Below are 24,452 nucleotides of genomic sequence, written 5' to 3'. Positions count from 1 at the left end.
TCCAGTCAAATTGGAAGTTAGCAGGTGGGACTAATTTATTTCAAGATGGTGAGATGAGACTAGCCCCAGAAATCCAACCACCAGTTCTTCTCTATCACCAAAAATAGGCACCTACAGAGGTAGCATGGGGTCATGGGGAGTTCTGAGCTTAGAGTCAAGAATTAGGAGTTCCAATTGTATCTCTAACATTTACTTACTGTGTGACCTGAGTCGTCACCTAACTCTCAAGTAATTTGGTAACTCCCAAGTTATAGAAGTATTACATTTTACACAGTAGATTTTCTACACTGGGAGCCTCCCATGCTAATAAAATAATAATTCCTTTAACATATTTACAAGTGTGCTTGGTACTGCCATGACTTGGTTTCCAGTAGCCAGAGAAAGCAGTATTCCTGAACTTTAGTGGGCTTTAATTGTGCTAATACCAACCAGGTAGCATTCTTTCTACTGAAACATAATTATTTGAAAGTCTATAAGTCAGGCACCTATAATTTCAATGGCTTATGAACTCCCATTGTGGAAATTCATTCCCCCAAAGGAAGATGCCAATCCATTCTGAATTTAAAGTCTCAGAGAGGTATTTTTGGCTACAGTTTGTGTAGCCACATTCGATTAGTCCGGGTCAGAGTAGAATTTAAAGACAAGTTTTACAGACCCCAAGTAGAGCATCTTACAGAATGGTACCTTTTTCCAACTTAAAGAACATGTCTGTTAATTGAAGACATCCATGCTGGGGCATGTGATGTAATCTAGGAGCTACTATCAAATCACTAAAATGCTTGTGGCTTCTTACAAGCCAGCGATTCAGTCTAAATGAATCTCTAGCCTCTGTCAGGCACAGTAGCTTTCATGAAAAAGCTGACATTTATTTTGCTGAGGTGGTTTTTAACTTAGTGAGATATCTTGTTGAACAAGAGATAAATACTGCAACAAGGTAAATGCCAACCTTTAAATGAAAATTCCTGGGTACAGATGTTTTTAGTGACAGGAAAGAGGGGATAAGGCCAAGCACAAGAGAGAGGGTGGTGGGGACAAAAGAGGAGAGGAGAGAGAGAACCCCAGACATGGTCAGCCGGTCAGGAAATCCCAAGTAACTGTTAATTCTTCTAATGACTGAGCTTGTTTGTTTTCAACCCCTTCATACAAAAAAATTAAATTTATAAAAACCCAAACCAAAAGTTAGTATAGCTGGTTATTTGGGGATTTTATAGGACATAGAGTGAAAGGTCAGAACAAATTCTTGGCCTCCCTTGTCAAGATTAGATCTTTTAAAGTATGGGATGAAATTCTTATTTGTGAAACTGATAGGATTCAGTGTCTGGGGTTCACTTCTCTTAGGGTTCTTCTCTTAAGGGAATTTTATCTTTCTGACAGTCTCGGTCCTTCTTAGTACCAGGCATCAAAGGCATTAGCATCACTTCCTTTTTCAATTAAACATTTTGATGCACGTTTGTGTTCCTGTAATTAAAAGGTTTCAGAATGCTTTCTAATTTTTTTCCCAATCAAAATTCCTTCCTAGTATATTGGAACACGTCTTACATTCTAATTTTGGACATGATCCCAATCCTTTCTTTCAATAAGGTTCCTCCTGATACCTTCCTGGCATATCTCCAATACAGCGTCTCCTGATACTCTGCTGGCATTTCTCCAGTATGGTTGAAAACAGAAGCAGCCATCCACAACAGATAACAGATAGGGTCCTTTTCTGGGATTTAAATTTTCTATACAATGTGATTTTCTTTGACCAAAAGGAAAATAATCCTTTCTTTTAATTGCCGTCAAGTTGCTATAGCAGATGTAACATAAAAATATCATGGTTATGATGAATGTGTTATCTATTATTTATACATTTTATCTCAGCATTGACTATTTCATGCTAATAATTATACAGCTATTATTCCACTGGGAGCATGTTATCCTTCACATAGCATAGAAGAAAGAAAATATAAAAAGGAATACTGCTTTAAAGTGTCTCAAATCTAGCTTGCAAATTTTCAAATTTACAAGTCACAGATTTTTCACAAAAATAATTTGTAGACAATGTGTTAAAAACGTATCTAACCCCTTTCTTGAGTGCTTACAAATGAATTCTCTTGCTTGCTACATCTCTTTTGTGTGATCTAACACTAAAATACCTTCTGAATTTGGAGGCTTCTTTCAATGTTAATTCATAATATAATCAGTTATAGCTTTTTGTATTAAACAAAGTCAACAGAAAAGATATATAAATATATAGATAGATAAATAAACTATAAATATATGTACATATACATGTATATATTTGTGTGTGAATATGTATGTAGATATATTTTTGTATATTGTATACATACACCCCCTCATAAATGTGCACACAAACACACACCTATTTTATTCAAGGAACCATACTAGGCTCTTGTGATATAAAGACAATGATTAAAAACTTACTGCCAGGGACAGCTAGTTGGCTCCAGTTCTCATGACAGGAAGGCCAGGATTCAAATTTGAGGTTCGTGTCCTAGCTGTGTGATGTTGGACAGGTCACTTAATGACCATTGCCTGGTCTTTACTCATTTTTCTAATTTGGTTACTTTTAGTATCAATACTAAGACAGAAGGTAAAGGCTTAAAAAAAGTTAATCACTCCCCAAAAGCTTGTGTTTTACTAGGGCAACAAATGTATGGAAGAGACAGCATGGGTTCTTACCTCTTTCTCCAGAGAAATGCCTTTTTATGTGAATGATTCAAAATCTTGCTCACATTGTAACACAAAATATTAATCAACCTGGCAAACACGAGGCTGTGAGCTATGTGCTAGAGATACAAAGAAAATGAAATAGTATGTTTAATAATGTTAAAATAATAACTTTATAAATGGTATATTTTTCAGTGGTCTTAATGAGTAAAACAATACTTTAAAAGCTCGCTTTTCCAGAGAGTATATAACCTATAACCACTATTATCCATAATTTATTTTATTAACTTGAGTTGCCCCTGCTCCCCCCCAAAAAGCCTCTAAGGAACCAAAATAGAGATAATAACACATATGCTCTACTGCTAGGAAAGCCCCAAAGGGACTCCGAGAGGAACATTTTTTGCCATTATTTCAAACACAACTCTAGTAAGCGTGGTTATCTTATTATCTAATTAACAGTATTTTGAAAGCTGCAGATTTGAAAGGCAGTTTTTCAGAATTCTTAAGAGTTAATTCACTGATTCCCAAGAGCACCAAGAAGTGGTCATTGGTAGCTTGACAGAGAAAAAGAAGCCACAAAAGTAATAAGTGAATACAAGAATAAAAAAGTAAAACAACCTGAGAAAATTTAGTACAGGGTTAAGCAACTTGATACATTTATTGAATTCCTGAGGACAGCAGTAGAAAATATCTGTGCCATCTAAAAGTGAATTTCGTTCAGTAGTTTACTTTCTTTTTAAGAAGAGATACAGATTTGGATGGATGCTGTGTTGCCTGGGGAATGACAGTGCCCTACTCTGTGATTCCTAACTACTCTTCTAGATGACCAGTAGTATTTCCAGTCTAGCCATCATAGTCAAAATCTAAGGAAATAATTCATGTGGAGAAGAGGCCAACCTTCCTCCAACCATCAAGCAATTGCCATCCACTGGGAAAAAGCAAGTCTGCTTGGCCAGATAGGGCATGAATCAAATAACCGTCACCACCTTGAGCCCCAAATCTTTTAGGATTCTACTGGTAATATCACAGGATTCTTAACCCCAAATCTTTGGAAACAACAATGTATAAAGTTGTATCTTTTGTCATCATCCTGTCGAGGTGCCACTAAACAACTGCTCCTGCAAGAGCTAGTCATAATTACTGAAAACCCAGAAGTGAAAATTCTTGCCAGAAAAATCCTTTGGCATATCCAAATCAGAAACGTATATGATTTTGATCATCAATTACATTAGAGACATGGTCATCTACTTTGTAACTGCACCCTAAGAACCAAAAGGCTTTCCCACCCAACTTGGAACTAAAATTGTATCTATATATTGTCTCCCTATTAGAATGTGGTTTCCTTGAGAGCATTTGTAGCCTGAAGCTTTAACAGTAGACTTTGCACTAGTAAATGCTTTTTATTCATTCATCAGAAATATAATTTCATTTTTTTCAAAGTTTAAAAGGATATTTATAAAAGCATTTATCTAAAAATCCATTTAGATAGAGTTCAATGTTTCTGAGCAATAATGAATATAAGGGATCGCTGTATAATAGATTTGAAATAGAATTCAAATGCTTAAATATAATCTGATTTCATCACTGCAGATATTCATTTAAGTGATTCAGATGGCCAACCATCCTTCCCTACCCCCATCCTAGGAGGATCTTGATAATATCTCCAATGATTTGCCTAGAAGAACCACTCAACATGTTGAAATCCTTTTTCAGTTTATTTTGACTTCAAGAGGACACCAGGATAAAGGGCCCCATCGATGATCTTTGCTGACTTTTGCCACATGGGTGGTCCATCTTCTTTTTTGATTATACTTGACATGGAGAGAAGCTTTACTCATACTCTGTTTTATATTGCTGACTGCTTACATACACTTGTACACTTTTCATTCTCTTTTGTGTGAATAGTTGGCTAGATTTTTGAGTTGATGACTATCATTGTGGGGAATCTGAAATATTTCCAGAGTTTGATGCACCCTAAGAAACTGCTTTTTCCACAAAAGCATCTGAAAGACCTCACCATCTATAGAGAATGTCTCTACAAGTTGGACTCTTTGCCATTTTCCCTGTTATGACAGCAGCAAATACATGCACTGAGCATAAATCTCCATTTTTGTGCCTGACTTGCTATGATTAAACACAGTTTATTTTTAAAAATATTTAATAACTTTGCATAATTTGGTTATATGGATGAGTAAGACCTTATGGTAAGAAAGCCTTTTAAAGTGACATTTTGTTTTCCAGAATCAAACTCTTTTTTTGACAGTCAACAAACAGCCCAATGGAATCTTGTATTTCTTTATATTTTAGTCATTCATGTGATAATGGAGATGGAATCTACTATGGCTATTTGCATTCCTATTAAGGATTTTCAGTTACAGTGTGTTATTCACAACATCATGAAATCATTTAACAATCAACTCATAAAGTTTGTGGAGGAGGAGATACCAAAGACTGGAGAATCTCGTACCTTTTAAAAATCTCCTCCTCCCACAAGAAAAAGAAAGAGTAAAGAAAGAGATTTTTAAAAACTCCTATATCCATATACTATTAAGCAAATATGAAGAAACCTTCATTCTGCCTCTCTTTGGTTTTACTATTAAACTTCATTTCATTATATAATTTGTGACCTCTAATCGACATAGATGAATATATATTGAATTCCTCCATGGACCGATAGGCATTGGATTATAGGATAATGGATATGGTGCAAACTATAGGAAATTCAGTTTTTTACTTTATTAGATTATAATCTCGTCTTGATTTTTACCATAAGAAGTTTTTCTTTCCTTTTGTTAGTATCAATTAAACTATAAAAGATTATTAAAATGTCCATCATGCACACCAAAATTTTTAATTCTCTGAATTGAACCCTCAGCCTTTTAATTCTCACCCCCCAAGGTCCTTCTAGTTCACTGACATATAGAAAGTATGAATTTCATGAAAGTTGAAAACTAAAATAGGCTATTAAAATATTCAATTAAACCTACTCTTATTGGAGAAATGGAAATTGAGGGTCATGGGTGGGCAAAGGGACTTGGCTAACATCACACAGCCAGTTACTGATAGACCTGGAATTAGACTTCAAGTATTTTGATTCTCAGGGTTCTGCTATAAGAAATAGTGTCTTTAGTCATTTGTATTTGGTTATTTGTAAATTATTGAATGTAAGTTTCAGTGAGATAGTAGGAACAATACTTTGGGGTCAGAAGAATGCTATATCTGATGCTTTCTGATTACAAGACACTGATCATGTCGTTTTAACTTTTTTCTACCTTAATTTCCTTTAAATATATATTTTGACTCATAGGAATACAAGAGGAATACAAGTAATCCAAGAGCTTTTTAAACCAGGGGTGTCAAACCCAAATAGAAATGGAGGCAACAAAGTATATAGGAAAGATCTTTTTCACATACTGATTTAGTTTTGAAACACAATATTATTTATTTTTATTGTATTTTTATTTATCTCATTAAACACTTCCTGCTCAATTTGAATCTGGCATGGACCATGCCTAGGAGTACCATGGTCTTCATGTTTCATACCTTTCTAATGTAAACTATAAATGTTTACACAAATGTAAACTACCATAATCTTTTTTGACACATTATCTTTTTTTTTTTAAACCCTTACCTTCTGTCTTGGAGTCAATACTGTGTATTGGCTCCAAGGCAGAAGAGTGGTAAGGGCTAGGCAATGGGGGTCAAGTGATTTGCCTAGGGTCACCCAGCTGGGAAGTGTCTGAGGCCAGATTTGAACCTGGGACCTCCCATCTCTAGGCCTGGCTCTCAATCCACTGAGTTACCCAGCTGCCCCCTTCACATTAACTTTGAGTGTGTTGTCTTGAAATTTTTCCCTGCACAGTATCAAACTTTTCATATTAAAATGTAGGCTTTTTAAGGACAAAGGAAACTTCTATGTTTTGGTTTGCATAATATTGAGCACAGGATAGGTACTCAACAAATATTAACCAAAAATATTAGCAATCCATTTCTGTGCTAATTAACCATTACCTATTTATTCCCTTCTCTTTTTATTATGCCATACAAAAATTCTTCACTACTGAAGTGGAAGCTTCATAAATATTTGAACATATTAGATTGGAGAGTATTTACCTCATCTGTAAAAATGAGGCTCCTTTTCCTCTACATATACAAAATTGGTTAAATAGACAGGATAAAGGATTATTGTAATCCATGAATATTGCTTATCATACCAATGAAGCTGCAGTATACATTTTCTCAAATTATCAGTGGTGTCATGTCCTGTACTCTGATTATGGATAGGGGAGTGTTTCACATAATTATAAACACTCAAAATTTTCTAAGGGAATTAAGGCAATCAGGAATAGAATATTCTCTAGGTTTTACTAATGTTTTAGCACCCAAAACTATTCTAGGGGGTTGAATGACTAAGATGCCAGAATTGATTCAACTCTCAACATTTTCTTCAAACTTGATCCAACTTTGATCACTATACCTTAACTTCCTGAGATAGGTAGGGATGGAAATTAATGGAAGACACTTAACTCAGCTGATTGAGCTTAACTTATAATTAATGGCCCAGACATTTTTTCTGGCATATTTATACTCAACTCAAACCTACAACTTAAGAATTCACAAACTGTCATGGGGAAAGTCGACTGTTGGACAGACAATTAATTGCACTGTGCTACCTTGTTTTTAGATCATTGGATGCTGATGGATTTCAAACATTAACTTTTATATTTGAAAGAAGAGCAATGTTTTATTTTCTTTGAAAAGTAAAATGATCGATATATGCAATGTTATAAAAATGTTAATAATGAGAGACTTTTGAGAATCCTTAATCTGTGTTTCATTTGTAATAAAGCAGGGTTTTTGGTTCTTGTTCCAAGGAACAAAAGGTATGTGTATATATAGAATATAGGTAATTGTAGATGCATACATACCTATGGATGGTCTCTATATAAGATGATGGAGCTTATAACTCTAGTCCTTTAGAGATCATTTAGTCTAACTGCCTCTTTTTACCCATGAGCAAACTGAGTTTCAGAGATATTAAGTGATTTTCCTAACATCACACAGCTAAGAGGTGACAGTCAGAATTTGAACTCAGATGCTCTGCCTTCAATTCTAGTGATCTTTCTACCTACGCCATCAAGAATGGTGATTTTCAGTACTTATGTATGCAAACATTTGAGCCCTATTTGTTCCCAACATTGACCATCCATTATTTACTTCTGAGAGATGAGGAAGTGCTGGATGGATACTAGCAATAGTTGTGAGGGCCAGATTTTCCTGGACATAGATTGACTCCCGTGGGGAAAGTTTTTATTTTCCAGAAGGGTAAGTGAGCATGTAGCTTAGCTATCAGGAAAAAAAATGCCCCTGACCAAAGGTCTAGTCCTGATTTCAGAGAGAAGTTAGGTCTTCAAAGCATTCTGCTCCAACAAAAGATCCACTGCAGGCTCTACATTTTTCAAATTCCTAAATGACTCCAGAAATAGAATAGAACTTTCCTCTAGCTGGATTATCAGCAGAGAATAAGGACTTCATAGAGGGAAGAAGTGTTAAGAGTATCTTCCAAAGGGCTAGTTCCAAAGACTTAGGCAGCTGTCTAGGTGACCCAGGACTAATGCTTGATAGCTTACAATTTCCACAGCCCTATCCTACTGCTAGGGGACTTTTCTTTTGTAACATACACATTTTGGGGTGTGTACTTTTTGTCCACACCTATCCATATCCAGTGTTGAGGAAAGAAAGAGCCTGGGAAATAGGAGATTGTTATTTAACAATGCTATTGAACTATAGAGTGTAGACATACCAGGGCTGAGTCTCATCCTGTGCTAAGCCCTTCTGATTAATACAGGGCAGTTAAGCTCCTCGTTTTGATGCCTTGGGAATTTGTTTAGAGGAAGGAGGTATACTTATGTATAAGTTGAGAGAATCAAAACATAGCATTTGGGCATTTTCATCTTGTCTTATCAGATGACTGCCCAAGTAAGTACTGAAGCATCTAGAGATCCTAGTATTGAATTAGCATACAGATTGCTTTAGCAGTATTATCCTTTGCATATTCCACTTTAATGTGTTAACAATTGACATGTAACTAATCAGCTATCCGATCAAAAGTCTGGGCATTCCTATTTAGATAAATGTAAAACTTCTTTAACGACCAAGATCTAGTGAGCTATTGTACTGTGTTGGTACATAAATGAAGAATGGGATATTGTTTTTGATGGGAAATTCATGTCAGCAGTGATGGGGTCTTTCTGAACTTTCTGCATGGTATCACTCACTGGGATCTAGTTGTGACTTTGGGTACCCCCATTAGTAGCATCCCAGTATGGAACAACAATGGATGCTGAGAGGAACATAGCATATTTTCTTAACTCAGCCTCAGAACAATCATTGAAAAAAGATTGATAATGCCATTTATTTTTTACAGATGATCATGTTATACAAGACAGAAGTCTTCAATTAATTTTTCCAAAATCACAAAATTATCAATGAATATTGGCTTAAACAAGCTGATAAATTTATCAATGAAAGAGAACAGAGTCTAGATAGCTGGGATAGAGAAAAACATCCAATGCCTTTCTTCTGCCAACCCTCCCTCTTGGGCTCTTCTTCCTTTCTCCTTTCCTTTCTCCCTTCCTTCCCTTCCTCGGAAGCTTTAGTGATGCTTTCAATATTTTGTGTCTTAGTCATTTTCTTCCAGTCAACATTCCATCTTAAGAAATAAAAGTTGTTACAAAAAGTGAATAGAGAAAATGTATTCTGGCAAAGTATATTCCCAACGTGCAATCCCTTACTTATCTATCTCTTATTATCAGTTTAATTTTTAAACCCTTACATTCTATATTGGAATTGACACTAAATATTGGTTCTAAGGCAGAAGAGTGATAAAGGCTGAGCAATTGGGATTTAATGACTTGCCAAGGGTCATGCAGCTAGGAAGTTTCAGAAGTCAAATTTGAACCCAGGTCCTTTTGACTTCAGCCCTGGCTCTCTATCCACTGAGCACCTAGTTGCTGTCTAACTATCTTTTGAAAATTGCCCATCATTCTTACTTTGACTAATCATGTACTCTATAATAAGCTAATCATGTACACCTAGGTGGTGCAGGAAACAAAGCCTTGGGCATGAGGCAAGAATGCCTATCTCCTTGAGTTCAAATCTGGCCTAAGCTACTTCCTAGCTATGTGACCCTGGATAAGTCACTTAATTCTGTTTGCCTCAGGTCCTCATCTGTAAAATGAGCTGGTGAAGGAAATGGCAAATTACCTAAGAATCTTTACTAAATGTGCCAAATGGAATCTCAAACAATTGGATGTGACCAAAATGACTGATCAACAACAAAATCATATGCCTTCTTTTCCCTGACCTTTTCCAGATTTTGCCTTCTTATGGACCATTATGCCCTCCAGAACCTGACTACACAGTAGCTCAGCTATGGTCCTATGGTTAGGTGAGGTAATAGAGAGGAACATGAATTACAAATATCCTGTAGAATCTATTTTCTTTTGGTGATAGAAAAAGAAGCCTTTACTAATATATTAATTTACATGCTGGAAAGAAAAGTTTGGGGGGCATAATAAAAAAGTAAAAGGTTTAATTCACCCACAATTCCAAATGGCACAAATTAAAAAAAAAACAACAGGCAAAGCTGTTAAATGAGAAAATAAAGTGAAGGAAACAGTAAGGGACCTTCCTTGGAAATAAATTTGTCTCTCGTTCCAATTTTTTTCTCCCCACAACACATAACAGGTTTATGTTTGGCAGGCAAATTAGTTACTCACAGAAAAGCAGTAAAATTTTACCTAGTGTTATTTTATTTAAAAAAAAAAAACCCTAGCAGTTAGAATCCTGTGTGCCAGACTAGTGAATGGAAGAATTAGGAAAGTGTTTACATGGTCAACTTTGATGGATGTTGGGAAGACTAGTTGTGATCCAAATGAAAAGGAACAGCTTTTTAAAAATTGGTATGATTATATCCATAATGACACTTTAAGATTTCATGTAACAATTAACTTAATGTTCCTCCATGTTTTGTCTTTTTTTTTTAACCTGGACTTTAGCAAATTATACTCTGTGTAACTTTGAGTCTGGTTTTTGTGACTGGAAACCATTATGGACCAAGGAGTCACACTGGAAAATATCGAAGGGACTATCTCCCAGAGGATTTGAGCTTCCTCATGCCGATCATACAACAAACAGTGAATATGGTAGGATTTTTACATTTTTCTTAATGCTGAACTGAATGTTGTTGCTGAATTGAGTACTTTTTATCATGTACATGAAGAGTCACAATGGAAAAGTGGACCAGTCTTCAGCTTGGACTCAGTAAAGTCTATATTTAAATTATGCCTCCCCACATTCATGAAAATCACAGATATTATATGTTTTCAAGAATTTCACTAATAGAATTATTTAAGTTAAACCTCCTTAATTGATTTCTACAAGAACCAGTAATTGTATATAAACTCACATCTCCTACGTAATGTTCCTCAATAGGTAGAATTTAGTTGGGAAGAAACATAATTTGTTATTTTTGAATTATAACTTTTTTTTGTACTTCTAAAACTTAAATAAAAGTTTATACAGATAAAGCTGGTTTTGAAATTCTTCTTAGTGGACTCAGATCATGAGATTTTGTTGAAGTTGTTTTGCAGAGCTACTCCAACCCTATAAAAACAAAGAAAAATAGCCTAATCTTCCCTGTGAAAATAGAGAACAATATTTTAGCACCATCTGTGTAGCAACTCCTCAAGTTCTGGGATGTAATTAAGCCACTTTTCATCTTTTCTCCTTCTTGAACAACTTAACTCTTTTTAATCTGCCTATTTTAACTAAATCTATAATTTTCCCACAGCCCTCTAAAATGTGCTACTTAGCATCCTAATAAGAGCTTATCCAATGCCGAATAAATGAAATAATCACTTAAACACTCCAATATCTTATTCACTTATAAAAAATAATGACACCAAATTGTAAATATTTTTGAGCTTGTGCTTCACTGACTTCCAAAAGTACTTGTGCCTATTTAACACCATCTTAATTCATTTCTCTTGGGTAATTTGTAAAGAAGAAGGCCAAGAAATAGTAATTTTGACCTTAACATTAATGGCAGTCACTGTAGACTAAGAAAAAATTGAAGGTGACTTCAATCTGTTGGGCTAATTCATTAAACTCTGTTAATTATGTCATGACAGAGTAAGTTCCTTGTCTTTGTTTGGGTGCCCATAAGCTTTATCTTGGCCCTAAGATTTTATGTTCACAATAGCTGTGTTAAGAAAGTAGAGATAGAGTTACAGTTAAAGTTACTAATAGTTGATTATTTATGTCAGAAGAACGTTTTGTAGAGACCCAACATTGTCCACTTGAAGGGATGTTTCTTATATATTAAAACTGGTATTGTGATGTGATGAACCAACAATGCTATATCCTCTGCAGGGAAAACAACATATGCAAAATGGCATTCTCTATTCATTTCATGAGCATTTTTTCCACTATTGACAGGCAATGGACTCAATGTGAGGGACAAAAAAAAATCATAATTAAAATAGTTCCTACCTTAAGGAATTCCCATTTAAGTGGAGGAATCCATTGTTTATAGTTTCTTTTTATTTTTCCTGATAAACATAGAAATACTTTTTGACAATTGTTTTGATATTTTAGAATACAGATTTTCCCTCCCTTCGCACCCTTCACCAAAATGATGAATAGTCTGATAGAAGTTATACCCATACTTTCATGTCCTATATAATTCCACATTTCTCATGGCATGATATAAGAGATATCACACCTACAATAGATATCTCATGAAGAAAACATTGGAAGTTGGCATGATTTGATCTGCACTCAGAAACCAAAAGCTCTTTCTCTGGCTCTATGGAGCATTTTCATAATGAATCCCTTGGACCTGTGCTTTGCAGATAATGGATTAGTCCTTCACAAATTGATCATCAGATAATATTTCTATTACTGTCTACATTGTACTCCTGAATCTGCTCACATCATTTTGAATCAGTTCATATACATTGTTCTCCATTTTTTGAACTAATCCTTTTAATTGTTCCTTATGGCCCAATAGTATTCCATTATAACCACATACCACAACTTGTTCATTCACTCTCCAAGTGTTGGACAATGACTCAGTTTCCAATTCTTTGCCATTACAAAAAGAACTGCTAAAAATATTTTGGTTCTGTAAGACCTGTTGGGTCAAAGGGTATTCATAATTTTTTGACCCTTTGATCCTGGTTCCATATATTTACAGAATTTAATAAGTAAAACGTAATCAAAAGAGAACATTGACAGCTAGGGATATCAGGAAAGGCTTCCTGTAGAAGGTGGGAATTTTCTTAAACTTTGATGATTTCTATACATTGACTTGAGGAAGGACTCAATTCTAGGAGTGTCAGATTTCTTGGGATTTAAAAGCATGGAGTTTGGAGACCATTCTAAGTTCAAATTTGAACCATCCAGTTAATCAGCAAACATTTACTAAAATTTTACTCTGTGCTTAGTTAGCACTGTGCTCAGTCTTGGGGATACAGAGAAAAGCAAAAAGAGTTCTTGCCCTGAAAGGAACAAATGTGACACATATTCTGATGTGGATAGATAAGAAGTAAATAACTAGGTACATATCTGTAGACATGTACCTAGATATTTATATTTATATTCATGCATATATGTAGTTATTTATATATTACCTAGTTATTTATACATATTACATATACCAAGTTATTTGTATATGTTTATAAATATTTATATAGAGAGACAGAGACAGATAGAGAGAGTCAGAGGGGAAGAGAATATGAAAAAGGAAGAAAATAACATTTGAGGGGCCCAGGAAACACCAAGTAGAAGGCAAGTAGAGTACATAAAAGATGGTAATGTGAAATAAATCTGGAAAGGTAGGCTGAAACTTATTATGAAAGGATTCTGATTTCAAGTTGAAAGATTTTGTAGTTCATCTACTAAGCAAAAGGGAGCCATTGAAACTTTGGGCAAGGGAATGACAAGTTGAATATTCTATTCAAACTGAAACATTATATTAGGAGTCTGCAAGCCAATACTATGGTTCAAATCCTTTTGATGAGCATATTATTACCTTTAGATGCTTTCTAATAATGACAACCTGTGTAGAATTTGTTATTAAAGGATTCTAGTAAGTCACCTGCAATAAATTTTGGATAAGGAATAGCTCTGTGATTTCCTGAGTATAAGGAACTTCTATATTAGAGACTATTCTTGCTTCTACTTTCTTTGATTCCCTAATCAAGGATAAAAACAAAATGCTTATTGCCCACAAGGAACCTGGATCCTACTGAATGATGCAGCATGTGTAGATATAAGTAAATGTGTAATGCATGCCAAGTAACAATTTCAACGAGCAGTGCCAACAATCAGAGACATGACAAAAGACCTAGTGTAGACTGGAGATGGCACCACTCTTTTGCTTTGGATGACATGTAGACATTCTAAGAGGTCAAATTGAGAAGGTGTCAAGTAGACATTTTAAGAGGTAAAGTTGAGGAGGTGCTAATTATATTTCTGGCTTTCCTTAGGTATTTCTCTTTATTGATTTGGGTTCTCATAAAGGTTTAATCTCCAATTTTTATAGTTTTAAATTGCTCAAGTAGTGAACTCTTTGGAAATGTTATGAAATTTGCCATTTTTAGATGTTCAAGGCTAACATTTCATGGAGTTATAGAATTTTAGAGCTAGAAAGGACCCTTCTGGATCCTGTATATAACTCCAAATAATTGCTTAACTATATAAATATAAAAAATGTTAGATTGAAAAACAAAGAAAGGATGGTGGAGATTAAGAATACTTGGTTTTATGACCATGGTGTATAAACATAATTAACTATGTTACACAGTTATATATATTATGTATAGAGGCCATCCAGCCAAACCTCTTCATTTTACCTATGGTTAAATGCAGGCCAAGTGATATTATGTGATGATTAGGGTTGCAAATCAGATTATTTTCAGAATCCAATGTGGAACAAACTCAAATGGGATTTCCCTTCATTCCCCTATTGCATTTCCCCAAATGCCTTCTTCTTGATCTTTGAATTTTTTATGGCAAGAACCTCGCTGTTGTCTGAGTTATCATTTGAACTCAGTTCTTTCTGACTATAAGCCTACTATACTTCCTACTATATTCCCCAGCACTCTCTGTTCTCTCCCCTGTTAAACAGAGGCTTCTCCAGGGCAGGAGTCATTTCTGCTTTTTCTTGGTCATCACCAGAAAGAGATACAGTTCTTGGCATATGGTCAGAGCAATCAATACTTTTCAAATGATTATCTTCATTTAATCTCTATGAGATTCAGAACTTCTCTTCCTTTTCCCCCAACAACTCCCACTCCCCACCCCCTACCCCTGTTCCCTAGTTAAATAACTTCTCCAGGCTTTGAGACTTTAAAAACTTAAGCTTTGACCCATTTTTCTCTGGAGTAGCTGGAGATATTATTGATTCCCACCCCAAGTTGGTTGGTTCAGGCTGTTGCATTGCATATCAAATAGAACTCAACATTTAGCTCTGAATTCTCTTTCCTTCTATGTAGTTGCATTGACACATATCTATGAAAATGGCGTTTGGTGCCTGTTCTTGTTCAGTCACAGTGGCTGACTTGCCAAGTTGCACATCAGTGTGTGTTTATCAGAGGGCAGGTTCAAGCCTCTGATGTTGTTTTGCAGAGGAAGCTTCCTTGTAAGTTTTCACTATTCAGTGATGCTAACCCTGACAGCAGCCAAAGTACGTTAAGGTTGGAGATGATATAAGATGTTATCCTTTTCTACCTTTGCCTTCAGCGCATCTGCTATAGTCAGAATCCCGTGGCAGTTATTTTGCCAAAGTTCAGATTAGATCTTTAATTAAGCTTTCATCCCCACTAGCACAGACAACAATGTCAAGCTTGCATTCCCCAGGAGAAAGGGAGCTCATTTCATTGGTTCATACCATTCAGAACTTTGTGAAGATGTTTAAAAAATAGAGCTCTCATGGGAATTTCATAAGGGCACGTTGAATACGTAACAGTGAGCTTAGATACTTAATTTAATTTTGATTTCCAAGTCTATTTATGCCTCTCGTTGTCAGTGGAAAACATTCTTTAGGGGTTTCAAATGAAAATTTAAAAAATCAATTAGGTTTCATTCATATCAGAATACTCAGTATTATCTATAAAATAAAAATCTAAAGAAAAGATTTTGGTTATTTGAATGGTTTATTAGGAAATAAATGGAAATATAACTTATGTCATATCTGAATGATAAAATAAATTGGGCATTTGAGAGGATTTAATGGTAGAAAAAAGAATTCTTAATACTAAGTGAATAATGGTTTAGTTTTGAGTATATCTAATGTCACTTTATTTATTTTTAGGTTCATTCATTTATTTTGGTGCAGACCTGCTCCCTGGTGTGTCTCATCTCGGAAGTCCTCTCCTTACTAGCTTAAATCCCACCTCTGCTCCCTGCCAGGTACCCAACCTTTCTCAATCACTATCAACAATTCTTTAATTTTAAATCTAAGCCTCTAACACATTTAGTTCTTTACTCTATGTTTATCTAGTGGTTAAATGTTTTCATTTCAATTGATCTTTATAAGAATTTGGTGAGTTAGATAATGTCAGTGTGATATTATTCCATTTTATACATGAAGATATTGAGACTCTGAGAGATTATGACAGTTTTTTAAATTAAATTTGATTTGATTTAGAATATTTTGGGGGGATTTTTAAAAATTTAGAATATTTTTCCATGGTTACATGATTTATGATTCCACTCCCCTTTGCTCTTTCTTCTCCCCCTCCTGAAGCTGAAAAGCAATTCTACTTTGTTATACATGTATAACATGTATAACCTCTTCATTTGTATACTTTGTTATACCATGTTATTCATATTTCCTGTACAGTGATCTGTTAACATCAAAACCCTAATCATATCTCTGTCGAACTACATAATTGATCATATGGAGGTTGTGACATTCTAAGATCACCCAGCTAGGGGCTATTAGAAGCATTTTTTTTTATCATATCAGTGAGAACTTAGATGATTTCTTGTATTCCCTCAATCTCCTTCCTGCCGTTCTGGGATACTATTTGTCAAAAAAACATACACTCTCTTTTTATACAATGGAAACTGGTGTTGGTGTTGTAGATGGTCTTATGCAAAGTATTTCTCTCCTTTCTGTTCATTAAGTAATTTAAAACATGTAGAGAGTATCAAAATGCTTTGGTTAAATACTATTGAATAACCAGTAATTTTGGTGGTGGTGGTGGTGGTGGTGGTGGTGGTGGTGTGTGTGTGTGTGTGTGTGTGTGTGTGTGTGTGTGTGTGTGTGTGTGTTGAGTGGGCCAAAACTAGTGTTAAAACACAATCTAGATAAACCAATGTGAATTACCTAGATTTTAACCTTTTTCATCAATCAATAGGCATCTATCAAGCTCTGCTATGGACCTATTCAGGCACCACTAGAGATAAATTGGGCATTGAGGGAGCTCAGACACAAAGACCAAAGTGAAAGTTCAAGCCCTCAAATATACATTTTAGGAGGGGAAACAATGTGTTTACATCTGGTAATAATAATTAACAATAATATTGGTAATGTTAATATAATAATATTTATACAGTACTTTCTGGTTTGCAAAGTATTCTACAAATTGTATTTTATTCTCACTAACACCAAGAGGTAAGTGCTGATAATTAATACTCCTTTTACATATGAGGGAACTGAAGCAGAAAGAGGTTACATGACTTTGCTGGAGGTCATAGAGCTAGTAGGCATCTTAAGCAGGGTTTGAACTTGATTATTCCTGATTTCAGAGCCAGGGCTGTATGCATGGTGCCTCTTAGCAGCCTTACATAGGAATATAAAGAAAACATAAAACCGAAGAAGGCACTAGTAACTAGGAAAACTAGGAAAGACCTCATGTTGTAGGTAGAAGTTGCATTGAATCTCAAAGGAATCCAGTGATTCCAGGAAGTAGAGACTCCTTGAAAGTGGTGTAATTAATAAGAACCTCTAAATAGATATGCTTTGTTATATATTTCTCAGCTTCTCCAAACTCCTGAGATCTCTAGCATAAGCCCAACATTTAATTTACTGGTCAGTGACTTTTACTCTCCTTCATCCTGTCATCATTTAACTTGGCACAAGGTAGTAAAAATCAGAAAACCATCAGGAGATCAATAGTTGTCACTTTCTACCTCATTGCCCAGACTCGGAAAGTTGAAAGGATTCATTTAGGCACCACTAGAGATAAATTGGGCATCCATGGGGGCTACAAATCAGGTTTCTTTCAGAATTCAGTGTGGAACAAACTGAAATGAGATTACCCCCCATTCCTCCATTCCATTTCCCCAGAATGTCTTCTTTTTGCCCTTTTGATTTCTTCTTGTAGTAGCTGGGATAGATGATACCTAACTATCCCCTCTTCCCTACCTCACTCTAACTCTTGCTGCTTAAATCCTTGGTAAGCTTACCTTTAAATAACTCAAGACTTCTTAAGTTATTGTTTAAAGTGCCTAATGCACTGGAAAGAAACTATTATTACTATTATTTCACTGTAAAAATGGAGAGGCAGTTAGGTGGTATAGTAGATAGAACCCAGGGACTGGAGTCAGAAAGACTCAGATATTTACTAGCTATGTCATACTGGGCAAATCAGTTAACCTCTGTTTACCAAAGTTTCTTCATCTACAAAATGGAGATAATTGTAGCACCTACATCCTAGGGTTATAATGAGGATTAAATGAGATAATATTTATAAAAGGCCTGGCTCAAAGTAGACACTTAATAAATGCTTCTTCCCTCCCTACCTCCTTCCCTCCCTCCCTCCTTCCCTTCCTTCCTTCCTTCCTTCCTTCCTTCCTTCCTTCCTTCCTTCCTTCCTTCCTTCCTTCAGGATCTAGGAAAGGCTTGAATGGAAAGGCTGTAACCATACATTTAGAGTAATCAAAGGTAGCAGAAATCATCTAAACCAATTCCCTCATTTCCCAATGATCACACCAATATCTAGGAAAATGAGATGACTTTCATCAAGTCCTACAAGGGAATAAGATCCAAAGGTCTGATTTAATCCCAGGACTTCTGACTGTAGAATCTGTCTTCTTTCTAAGGAGGCAGAGAAAGATTATGGGCTCTGGAGTCCAAGGACCTGCTTTCAAATCCCACTTACTCCCTCATGGTTGTGGTTAAGTTCCCAGCCTTAGTGTTGTCATCTATATACAGGAGAAGGCTTGGGCTAAAAGGCCCTAAAACCATGTTCCTATGGTGCTGAATCCTTCTGGAGAATGTGCCTGCTTGCTGCCTTTTCTTTCTATAAGAAGGATGAAGGATGGAATCTATTTACAGTTGGGTTAGGGTTAATTGGATAATGCTGCAGTGTTTACCAACAGCAAGGGTTTTATTGGTTGCCTGGGACAATATTTGAGGACTGGAATTCATTTGATAAATGCTCTTTGATTTAAAATTGTCTACCCATATCTATATTCATATGTATACACCCCCTGAATTTATATATAAATATCACATATCACCATATGCTTATAGATATGTCATATAGATCTATCACCATATGTTAATAATATATAGCAGATATTATATATCATCTATTAACATATGGTGATATATGATGTTTTGGTATAAAAGTTCCATATGCAGGGGCTTCTGGTAATTACTTTTCCCAATCAGCCGTCCTCATCAGGGTGTGCTGTTAATATTTGTCCCTCCTAAACAATAGATACAACTCATTATAAAAAAAAGTTATAGATGGGCTGAACAATAAGCAAAATAACATCCTTTTGATCTGATAAAAACATTCATTAGGTAACTAGGTCATTTTCCCCTACAGGAAGCATTGTACAAGCCACCAAAGCTAAATCTTTCTTTGAAAGGAACATGGGCATCTTTTTGCAGAAGATATGTTTTTAGGATAATTTTGCAAGGCTTGATGGATGGGCAGCCCTTCCCATCAACATGCACATGTGTTCTGTGAATAATCAGGGCTGGAGATGGAGACCCTCATTTAAAAGCTACAGTACTACTACCTACCACCTTTGGTCTCTGGTGGAAACTGGCATTTTTCCTTCGAATAGTGGCAAGCTAGGAGGATTAGGCCATCTGGCAGCCGAGAGTGAATCATTTTGGGTGGGACTTAATGTACATTTGTTCCTTGTCCGTGAACTAGAAAATATGAAGTGAGGTGGTTAATAAGCCCATTTTCATTCGCAGAGCTTGTCTATTTGGGACATTGTACAAATTGTGAAAGGCTTGCCCTGTAGGAACTTGAACAAAGCAGGGCTGAGGGTATAAAATTAATAGGCTCTTAATACCATGTACTGAGAACAGTTAGCAATGATTACAATTTGATTGCAATTTGATTGGAATGGTGAGTGAATGAGGAATAATATTTTTTTCTTAAAAATAAAATTAATGGGCTCTTTATAATTGTTTTTGTACCTATTTGATTAACTGGCAAAGTAAGGCTAGAAGAAAAATGCATATGCAAACCAAGGCATTTCACACCACTCTCTCTTGTTCAACAGGGTATGATGCTAGAGTTCTTGAGTATGTTAAGTACTGGAGAGAAAAAGGAATTTGTCCAAGGTTCCAGCGCTAGGAATTTGGAGCAGATCATAATTCCCCATAGTGTTCTTTTCACTACACAATTCCAGGGGTTAATGTAGTCACTAAGAAAGAATGTAGGTATAAGAATATGTTGATATGTGCCGAAGGAATGGAGACAGAATTGCAATAGAAACTAAGAACCTAACTGACTAAATTGGAGGAGACAGAGAAGGCAGGAGGGCAGGTGGAGGGATAAAAGAGGAGGAAATAATTACAAGTATTATTTATCTTAACAACAGCCTTATGAGATAAGTGCTATTATTCCCATTTTATAGATAGAGAAACTGAGGCAGACAGATGTTTAGTGACTTGCCTCAGGTCATATGGGTAGTAACTAGTCAGTGTCTTGAAACTAGATTTGAACTCATCTATGATAGCTTTCCAAGCCTGACACTCTATTTTATTGAATCAACTAGCAACAAGTTAAATATATTTCAGTTATATTATTCTTTCTTGTTGAAATAATTATACATGTTGAATGGTCAGATGATAAATGTAAAGTGCTATGTAAACTTGAAGTGCTATATGAATATCAGCTATTATTATTAATTTTAATATATTTTTATTAATCATCAATTATGATTAATAATTAATAACACTCTTTGAGGAAGTTTTGATGGCATAGGATTGCAATAAGTAGGACCACTGCATCCTTAAGTAAACATCTTTCACATAATAATGCCCAAGTAAGGCATTAACTGGCAAATGAAGGCTAGGCACATGAAAGTAGAAAAGGAGGTAAAAACAAATGAAAAAGAGAGACACAGAGAATGCAGAAGCAAGTGAAACCATGAAGCTGAAAAAGTATGAGTTGAGTTTTGGATCTCCTTTTAGCCAATTACTGCCCAGAGCAATGATACTCACAGCTAAGACCAGTATATTGATCTCTTCTCTTCTGTGCTCTTTGGTCAAGTTTTTATCAAGAGATATATAGGCACCTTTAGGGGAAAGGTCAGAGGGCCATATGACTGAAAGATCTCTGTCCATGTCATTGGGTTTTCTCTCTACCTTGTCCTGCAGAAACTTTCTGTGTGGTTCTAGAACTGGGAAATCGAGTTTCTCGGTAGAACCGGAATCTGATTTTTAAGAGATTTTTAAAATAATTAAAAAAATTTTTAATTTTATTAAGAAAAGTTTTCCATGGTTACCCGATTCATGTTCTTTCCTTCCCCTCCTCCCACCCTTCTCCCATAGCCAATGAGCAATTCCACTGGGTTTTACATGGGTCATTGATCAAGACCTATTTCCATATTATTGATATTTGCACCAGGGTGATCCTTTATATCCCCAATCATAGCCCCATGTGATCAAGCAGTTGTTTTTCTTAGGAATCTGATTTTTGAGAGAGACCTATTTCAGTGAAGCAGTGGACACAGGAGCCAGCTTGTAGAACATATCTGACATGAACAAATAACTGAGATATAGAACAAGAAAACATGAAAACAAAGCAAAGTAAATCAAAAGAATGGGTAGGGAATTCAATAAGCACAGAGTTGGAGGAAGGCATTCCAAGAATAGTAAAACAGAATGAGCCAGACATGGAAGTAGGAAACTTCAGCAAGTGTAAGGGAGTGAGGATATAGGAAAGAATCCAGTTTGCTGGACTAAGGACTATGTAGAAGGTAAAGTGGAACTGTAGGAGATAGGATGCCAGATAACAAATGGCCTCAAATGCCAAGTACTGGAGTTAGAATTTGGCTTGAATCAATGGGGAGAGGGCAGCTAGGTTGTTTGGTAGATTGTAAACCAGGCTTAGAGACAGAAGATCCTGGGTTCAAATCTGGCCTCATACATTTTCTCATTGTATGACCCTGAGCAAGTCACTTCATCCCCATTGCCTAGCCTTTACCACTCTTCTGCCTTGGCATACTATATTAATTCCAAGATGGAAGATAGGGTTTATTTTTTTAAAAAAGAAATGCTTTGGGAAGAGAGAGATGACTAGGGATGGCTGCCTCTTTGTGAAAGGATTGGTTTGGCAGTTTTGTGAAACTGCCCCAACCAAAACTGTCTTCTTCTAGAGAAGGAATCAAAGTCAATCTAAGCTACTTTCTATAGTGTGGATGATCTGTCCTTGACAAGATCTGATTTATGACTTTTTTTTTATTCCTTACTCCAAATTACAAGGCAGAAGAGTGTTAAGGGCCAGGCAACGAGACTTAAGTGACTTTCCCAGGATCACAAGCTAGGAAGTGTCTGAGTTCAGATTTGAACCCATGACTTCATATCTCTAGGCCTGGACTCTCAATCCCCTGAGTCACCCAGCTGCCCCCATGGTTCATCTAGGACTAACACTGAGCCAATCTCATTTCTGTTTTATCTGTATAATACCCAGGAAAGTATCCAGAACTCTCACCCATGGAGTATGGAGCCTATTAGAAAGCCTGTGCATGGGCCTTCTAAGATCATGGATTATTGGCAAAATGTGCAAATTTTCTTTAGGATTTTTTTAAAGGTCAGACTATGTTTTTCAGGGGGGATTTTAATATTCTGCTTGGCATATTTAAATGAACCATTATAATTAGAAGCAGAATTGTATAGCTCTGGATGCTTTTTTTTTAAAATATATTTTATTTGATCATTTCCAAGCATTATTCGTTAAAGACATAGATAATTTTCTTTTCCTCCCCCCCCCACCCCCCATAGCCGATGCGTAAGTCCACTGGGCATTAGATGTTTTCTTGATTTGAACCCATTGCTTTGTTGATAGTATTTGCATTAGAGTGTTCATTTAAAGTCTATCCTCTGTCATGTCCCCTCAACCTCTGTATTCAGGCAGTTGCTTTTTCTCGGTGTTTCCACTCCCATAGTTTATCCTTTGCTTATGAATGGTGTTTTTTTCTCCTGGATCCCTGAAAGTTGTTCAGGGACATTACACCGCCCCTAATGTAGAAGTCCATTACGTTCGATTATACCACAGTGTATTAGTCTCTGTGTACAATGTTCTCCTGGTTCTGCTCCTCTCGCTCTGCATCACTTCCTGGAGGTTGTTCCAGTCTCCATGGAACTTCTCCACTTTATTATTCCTTTGAGCACAATAGTATTCTGGATGCTTTTTTACAGTAGAATGTATTAACATCATAGGAATGACAAACAGTAATTTTTTACTCTAAAATCACTGAGGCAATTTGCTGATTTTTGGCAAATTTCAAAGTCTGATTTTTCCCCTTTGATTTGTGTCAAGTGAGGTACAGAGATGCTACTTTAAAAATCCATCCTTTTCAAGGAAACAGGTTGTCTGGAAAATACCTGACTGATAAGGACACAAGAAGTCATGGGGAATGAGGAAGAAGGGAAAAAAGGCAGTAGGTGCTGGGGGCTCAGAGAGGGATAAGAAAAGAATAGAGGAATTTTCTTTCTGCAGAAGCTTTAGTAGTCTCAAGCCCACTGAAAATAAAGCAGAGAGGAAGTAAATAACCACTGGGAAATCCAGTCATGTTTGGGATGTCAGCACTTTGCAAGTCATTAATTGGAAGGTTAAGGACTTCATTTCATCATTTTCTTCCCAATTATTATCTTGCCTTATTTTACTACTATTGTAAAGTGCCCAAACTTCCTTAAATTTGCGTTAGTGATATTCTCTTCTACTGTTTTTGTGCTCTTGATGCTAACAAAGCTTGTGCTCTGAAAGCAAAAGGAGAATGCAACCTCTAAGATGTGATCTTAATAACCCATTGCTTCATCCACAAAGTGAAATATGTAATCACAGATAACACAAAACTTCCTGTATTTTCTCACTTGTACACATAAACTTAATTGGCTGCTTTTTTTCGCTTTAAAAGTAAAAGGAGATAGTCAATATCTTTTGAGAATAGAGGGATCCTGGAACAAGCAAAGACAATTTAAAAGTTTAAAACTTCTTTAGCTTCAGATTTTTTACTTTAAAATAGATAATAGCTCTACATTTTCAGAAATTATCAAACCACTTGAAGTTCTTGGCAACACATTCAAGGGTCAAGGGTCTATGACAGCAATATAATGTTGTATTTAAAACTTGGGAAATGGGAGCAAGCTGTCTTTATTAATGACATTTTGATTAATTTCTTTTTAGTGAGTTGGTCATAGAACTCAGCTCATTTTATCTGGAAGATAATAGGGAAAACACTCTTTAAAACTGATAAGTAAAGTAGAATGTTTTAAATGGTCAGCTTAA

The 24,452-nt window shown here is 35.8% G+C and overlaps 1 protein-coding gene across 1 annotated transcript in view; it reads left to right on the top strand.

Moving 5' to 3' along the window:
- Positions 1-24,452, top strand: part of MALRD1 (MAM and LDL receptor class A domain containing 1) — a 1,015,998-nt gene that overhangs the window by 128,226 nt on the left and 863,320 nt on the right. Inside the window, exons 11-12 of the mRNA XM_007504899.2 lie at positions 10,731-10,877; positions 16,052-16,149. Of these exons, the coding sequence (XP_007504961.2) occupies positions 10,731-10,877; positions 16,052-16,149 (245 nt within the window). The remainder of the gene's footprint in view (positions 1-10,730; positions 10,878-16,051; positions 16,150-24,452) is intronic.

This window comes from Monodelphis domestica, chromosome 5 (genome assembly GCF_027887165.1).
Source record: "Monodelphis domestica isolate mMonDom1 chromosome 5, mMonDom1.pri, whole genome shotgun sequence".
In the NCBI taxonomy this organism is placed as follows: domain Eukaryota; kingdom Metazoa; phylum Chordata; class Mammalia; order Didelphimorphia; family Didelphidae; genus Monodelphis; species Monodelphis domestica.
The sequence above is the reverse complement of the archived record's forward strand: the minus strand, read 5'-3'. Positions and strand labels throughout refer to the sequence as shown.